General features: G+C 36.8%; 1 protein-coding gene across 1 annotated transcript; it reads right to left on the bottom strand.

Annotated features, from left to right (window-relative positions):
* Positions 1-853: 853 nt before the first annotated feature.
* On the bottom strand, positions 854-6,827 carry LOC115447400. The gene is made up of 3 exons (XM_030174431.2): positions 6,524-6,827; positions 3,437-3,542; positions 854-1,178 (listed from the first exon to the last, which is right to left on the bottom strand). The coding sequence occupies exons 1-3, from the start codon at positions 6,593-6,595 to the stop codon at positions 1,015-1,017; spliced, it is 342 nt and encodes a 113-aa protein (XP_030030291.1). The 5' UTR covers positions 6,596-6,827; the 3' UTR covers positions 854-1,014.
* Between the last annotated feature and the right edge of the window lie 226 nt (positions 6,828-7,053).

Raw genomic sequence — 7,053 nt, 5'->3', positions numbered from 1 at the left:
AAGGGTTCGCACCTGGGACGTCGTTACGTCATCCCTGGGGATACCCGCGGTTTCACCATAACAATGGAATATTTCTCTTACCCCCAAATTGGAAAGAATAGATGCAATTTTCTTTAACGTGTTCAATAAAAGTTTCACATCGATTTCTGTGCCCCTAGTGGTAATTTACGGTTTTACTATCTAGCAAATGAACATTTACGTATTCTCTATAGTTTTATGACAATACTACAGATTAAAAACTAAATCTGTACTTTTGCTTAACACGCGTTTTTCGTTCACCGTTACCATGGTTACACGATTTACGAAGTTAACCCGCGCGATGTTCCCGCCGTATTTTAGTTCCAAATACGCTCGAGGGGCGCTGTTTTCTAAAATAAGCATAAGAGTGACTGCACTCCCATGATAATAAGCGCAAATATAGTTTCGAATGGAAACAGATGGCTATCTCATGACATTCGACATAATGCCTACTGCGACGCTTCTTCACGCTACAGCGGAAGAACCCAGGATTATAGAAAGAAGTGAACAAGCAGGTAAACTATTCTATAGCTTGATGGTGCGGCAAACACAAAAAATGACGAACCTATTGGTGTGGGCCGTGATGGTTTTAACCATCAAGTTATGGCTTCGCTTCTAGCATGCGTGGCTCTTCTGTTTCAACTTCCATACAAAAACCTTAATCGAAACAGTAGCATATACTTCACTATAATTTGTAAATTCGTGCTAGTGGTAACGGTTACAGATTTGTTTTATGAGTGAAGAAACCGCTTGCCTCTTGTTAAGCGAAATTGCTACCCTAAAACAAATCTATTCATATTTTTTCGAAGAATTTAGCTAAGTTTAAAAACTATGCTAAGTATATGAACCTTTATTATGCCAAATCATATGCTTCCGTGCGCGAAATGAAATTAAAAAGAGATACAAAGTGATTATTTCATAATTTAATTGATCAGTTTATCTAGATCAGTATATGTGAAAGTTGGTCCGTCAGTCGTTTGCTCTGATGAATTTGTTTCAGGGGCGAGCGGTGTCAGTGCGCGGAGCGGGCGTGGCGGCGGTAGAAATTATGTGGCTGTACCTGTGGCTTCTGGCTTGAAGAACGTGTTCCCGATCCATAGTTAAGTCAGGGAATATCCTTGATACTGGATATCTTCGGTTAGTTACGGAGAGTTTCAATGCTGAAATATGTAACATGTTAGAAAACTGCGAGCATTTTCATTTTACTTTGAATGACGAGACGAGTTTGCTTTTCGCCTGATGGTAAACAGTATGACCGCCCATAAACAGTAGAAGCACCATACAACACCTTGAATTACCAAGTATTGTTTGGTATTCCACTGCGCTCGCGATTCTGAGACGTGAGATGTTAAGTCTCATTATGTCCAGTAGTTACACTGGCTACAATGTTCTTCAAACCGGAACACAACAGTGACTACACACTGCTGCTTGACGACAGAAATAGATATTGCGGTGGTACCTACCGAGACGAACTCTCACATATGAGAGACGTACCACCAGTAAAAATGTTATATGTATCTATGTAATTATATTCATATGTATGCATTTGTGTATGTATCATACATATAAAGTCAACTCGACATTGCGTTACTAAATGAAACCGCCTCGTATTTCCTTTTGCTAACATTATGCCAAAAATTAAACATGAATAACAAATTTACGTCAAAAATATATTTAATTTTATATTTTTTGTGGTTTATTGCGAATATGGCGTGCGTGAGTGTGTTTCTAACTGTATGTTGCCGCTCCGATGAATTTTTTAGAGTATTAGGGCGTGTAATATTTTGTTTTTGTTTGAAAATTACACTTATTTATTTTTATTTATGGTTAGTGAAACGCACTGAAAACCAAATAGTTCTAAGATTATATAGAGCGGACATTGGGAAGATTGTTATATAAAAATTATGCGCTCATGCGATGGTTACCCAATCTACCGTTAAATAGCAAAACACTAATGTTAAATATTTCATATTTTTTCCATAACGTGATTTGCGCATCTTCTATATACTATTATATAAAGCTGAAGAGTTTGTTTGTTTGTTTGAACGCGCTAATCTCAGGAACTACTGGTCCAAACTGAAAAATTCTTTTTGCGTTGGATAGCCTTTTATTCGTGGAGTGCTATAGGCTATATATCATCACGCTATACCCAATAGGAGCAGAGCAGTAATGGCTAATCTCAGGAACTACCGGTTCGAACTAAAAAATCATTTTGTATTGGATAGCCCTTTGTTCGTGAAGTGCTATAGGCTATATATCATCACGCTATGACCAATAGGAGCAGAGCAGTAACGGCTAATCTCAGAAACTAGGAGTTTGAACTGAATAATTATTTTTGTGTTGGATAGCCCTTTGTTCCTGGAATGCTATAGGCTATATATATCAACACGCTATGCCCAATAGGAGCGGAGCAGTAATCGCTAATCTCAGGAACTACCGGTTCGAATTGAAAAAATATTTTTGTGTTGGATAGCCCTTTGTTCCTGGAGTGCTATAGGTTATATATCGTCACGCTATGACCAATAGGAGCGGAGCAGTAATGAAACATGATGCAAAAACGGGGACAATTTATTAGTTTTGAGAGCTTCTGTTGCGTGCGCTGCGTAAACGGTTAAAGTTATGCAACAATAATGTATGACGGGATTGTTCCTCTTAATTTGTTCTACAAAAATATATCATAAAACAAAGTCCCCCGCTGCATCGGTCTGCCCGAACGTGTTAAACTCAAAAGCTACCCAACGTATTAGGATAAAATTTGGTATGGAGACAGTTTGAGACCCTGGGAAGAATATAGGCTCACTGGAAAATATATAGCGTGACTTTTATAACGGAAAACTTTAGCCCGAAAAACTTTATAACGCGGGCGGTGCCGCGGGCAAAAGCTAGTTTTTAATACGTGTATTAGCAAAATTTCAGTAAATATGTTATTTTTGTATTAATATCTAAGGACGCTGTGACATCTTGTCTCACGGACATTTCAAATAAGACGACGTATTACCAATTGGTAATAACTTTTGGAGCAAAAATTTGGTTTTGATGTTCGGTCTATAATGATACTATTTAATATCTTGATGTAATTTTCTAGCTCCACGATGCAGGCTTTGCCTTGTTTGGGGCTCCCTATTAAAGTTTTAAAAATTCTGTGTAAACACAATTTTTATACATAAGTATGTCAGCATGGCTAATATGGTGTCTTTTAATTTTGTGCCAAATATAATTTTTATTATTATTAAACTGTTACTTTGAAGAGTGGCAGTTAATATTGACGGAATCAAAATAATGTAAAACATTGTACAGATTCAAATAAATTATATAAATAAATTATTACATTTAATTTCGACGAAGACTAGTTAGTATTAGCATTAAGTGACGCAATGTCTAATTGATCTAGTACAAAACAGAGTAATCATACACTTACGGAATCTCATGAAGCGATTACAAAAGAAGTCACAAAGTCTCCACAACACTGCCAGCACCACTAACACCAGCACGGATGCCACTGCCCACGAATACCCAGGCGTGCTCTGAAATGGATACTATAGTAGTAAAATTTTTTTCGTCATCGAGTCGATTTTTTAAATGGAACGCCAACGCCATAGCGTTCGACAGAATCTTCGCTACATAACGCAATGAGGATGTCAGACATCAAGGCCGGAAAGCTAGCAGTCAAAGAGAATGACAAGCCTATGAAAAATTAGTAATTCAGCTGGTTTAAATCAGGTGATTGAATAATATTATTGGAGATTAGTGCTGTGGGTGCGTGGAGACTGTCTCGCGTTCCATAGTAGTTTGTGTTGTTGGAATTATAATTGTTTTGGGACAAAAACAAAAACTACTAAAATCTGACTCCGGTTATTGTGATCCGACATATCTCCACATACGCCCACGAAACTTAATAGTGACAACTATGGAGGACGATAACGAAAATACACCATGCCTTCCGTTATATATATGATGCAGCAGAATCCGCTGAGTCTTGGATTGAAAGAAAATTAATAAAAAAGAAAGGGTGTGACTATAACGGAGTAATTGAGCAAATCAACGATTTTTTTCTCTGTCTGTTTTCGTGTTTGTTTTTTAGCATACATCTCCGAAACTACTGAACCGATTTTCATGTAGTTTTCACTGGTGGATAGAGTATAATTGGGAGCCGACTAGAGGCATCGTTTTATTAAATTAAGATATGTGTCTCTTTGTGTGTGTGTGTAGCGTAATAATAATCAGTACCTACAAAGTTTTATGTTATATAGGGTGTCCTGTAAGTAATGGTCCAGTGCGTTTCTGTCTCTATCTCTGTGTGTGGGTGGCAATCATTATCAATACCTACGGTGTATTATATTATGCAGGATGTCCCGTAAGTAATGTTTTCAAAGAAAAGTCAGTGGTATGCTGGTTTATTATTTTGTAGAAAGGCAAATTTCATTGTCCCATAGTCCTGTTACGACATTTTTTATTTTTAGTCAAAATTAATGACTTTTACTCATCATTTTATTTTTCATCGTAATTTTAGTAGTAGTTAACAAAGAAAGTATTTGAAAGATACTTTCTAATTTATATTTATTTACCACCAATTGAAAATTACAGAATAATGTATGTGCAGACTGTAATTCATCGGTATTGCTAAGATGATTTTTGAAGGATGCTAGTGTGAATATTGTGGTTTTGTGGAATTTTATTTTGTTAATATCTATTGTTTATACCGCACAACGTATGATTCTAGTGGTTTAATGTAATAAAATAATTTTATTTTACATAAATAATAACTCGTTTATCAAAGGGAAGGAAAACGAATATTGTAATTGATATTTTATAAAACAATATCAATTTGTTTTTTTACGTCACAAGCGATTTGTTTATAAGTTCTAGTTACACAGTATAGCACTATAACCGACAAAGTGACATAGTTTAAATATATTTTCATTTGAATTTAATTATACTATTTTTCAAGCCAGTTTACAATAATATAATTGCGTAACAAGATTTTTTTATTGCTTTGAATGACGAGACGAGCTTGCCGTTCACATAGTAAGCGATACGAACACCCATGCACCGTAGAAACACCATATAACACTTTAAATTACAAAGTATTGTTTGGTATTCCATTGCGCTCGCCATTCTGAGACATGAGATGTTAAGTCTTATGTTCGCTATCCTGAGACATGAGAGTCTTATTACGTCCAGTAGTTACACTGGCTACAATGTCCTTCAAACCGGAACAGAACATGACTACACACTGCCGCTTGGCGGCCGAAATAGACATTGCAGTAGTATCTACCCAGGCGGACTCTTACATATGAGAGACTTACTACCAGTTAACAAGACCACAATATATTTTATAGAACAAGTATAATGATATAAATATAATTTATTGCATTTGTTGTGGATATTTCTAATTGCCTATTGTTTTTGTGGAGCTATGTATATCAGCTTAATATTTATAGTGATTTTCCTGTATGAGACATGGTATGTGTCGACTCTGTGGCGTAGTTCTATTCTGTACAGCCGTTGTCCCAGATTCTATACCCGGGTTGGGTAAAATGACTTTTTGTTTTGTATCAGCTCAGAGTATGGAATTGTGCTTATTGAATTCCAATAGGATCGCTTATTACGTGGGAATTAAATAATTGAGAAAATGTGCTACACCTCTGTCCCTGAAAAGGGAAACAGATGTGATGTTATGAAACAAGCCGGCATAATTGTTACATGATCGCAGTTAAAGAAGTTACAGACACATAAAATGCTGTTGTCCGGCAATGTGAGAGTGGTATCTAATAACTCAGGGTCACAGTGTTTGTAATTATAAATTCTTTATATGTGTTCGTGGGTCTTGTCGCTTTCTCTGTACGGGCACGAAAATAACCCACTTAATAAGTGGAGTGGGGGCCAATAGAATTTCGAGTGATGAGACATGATTAACCCTCGACAGTCGACACAATTATGCCTGTTGGAACTGGATATACACAGGCTGATCTCGAAGCCTTATCACACTTTTGTGGGCTACTATGTCGGATATCATTAGGCGAGTATTCTCGTCTCGTCATTCAATTGTAAAAACAATTTATTATTTGTATTGCCTTTATGTATTATATAATTATCGGTCGCTATAAAAGTGATGGAAAACATCTCGAGGAAACCTACATAAATGAGAATTGTTTCCAAGAAATTCGAAGCTAGATTAAGGCCTAACCTCTCTCAGTAGTAAAGAAGATCCATGCTCAACATTGAGCAGTATATTACAGGGTTGGTATTATTATAAACTAGCTTTTGCTCGCGGCTTCGCCCGCGTGAAGGAGTTTTCCGGGATATTTTTCTTTCCGACTTGATATGTATCGTTATATTATGACCAAATTACACAAAAACATCATAAATTCTAGCCTATGTGTTATTCTGATGTATAACTGTAAAGTTTCATCCAAATCCGTTCAGTAGTTTTTTCGAGAAAGAGGAACAAATATACATACATCCATCCGCACAAACTTTCACATCTATTATATAAGTAGGATACCTCGTCGATGTGAGAGCTGCCTCCATCGTGAGTCGACTCGTCCAGCTGCTCTCTGACCTCACTGGTATACATAACGAGCGCGCGCGTCAACACAGACTGACTTACTGACTCAGAATATTGTCGCTTGTATAATATAATAATAATATCAGCCCTGTACTATTTTTATCTCACTGCTGGGCCTCTAATACAGAGAGAGATTAGGCCTTAGTCCACCACGCACCTAGTGCGAGTTGGTAGACATTACACACTCGTGAAATTCCTATAGAGAACTTCTCAGGTATGCAAGTTTGCACCTAATGCGGATTGGTAGACTTTACACACTCACAAAATTCTTTAGAGAATTTCTCAGGTATGCAGATTTCCTCACGATGTTTTCCTTCACCGTTAAAGCGAACGATAATTCACAAAAAATCCATACATAATTTTGGAAAAGGCAAAGGCCCTTGGGTTTCGAACCTGCGGACATTCGTCTCGGCAGTGCGTTCCACAACCAACTAGGCTATCGATGCTCATAAGTTTAATTAATTTAA

The sequence above is a fragment of the Manduca sexta genome, unplaced genomic scaffold, assembly GCF_014839805.1.
Source record: "Manduca sexta isolate Smith_Timp_Sample1 unplaced genomic scaffold, JHU_Msex_v1.0 HiC_scaffold_76, whole genome shotgun sequence".
Taxonomy (NCBI): Eukaryota; Metazoa; Arthropoda; class Insecta; order Lepidoptera; family Sphingidae; genus Manduca; species Manduca sexta.
Note: the sequence above shows the minus strand (reverse complement) of the source record. Positions and strands in the feature narration are given on the sequence as shown.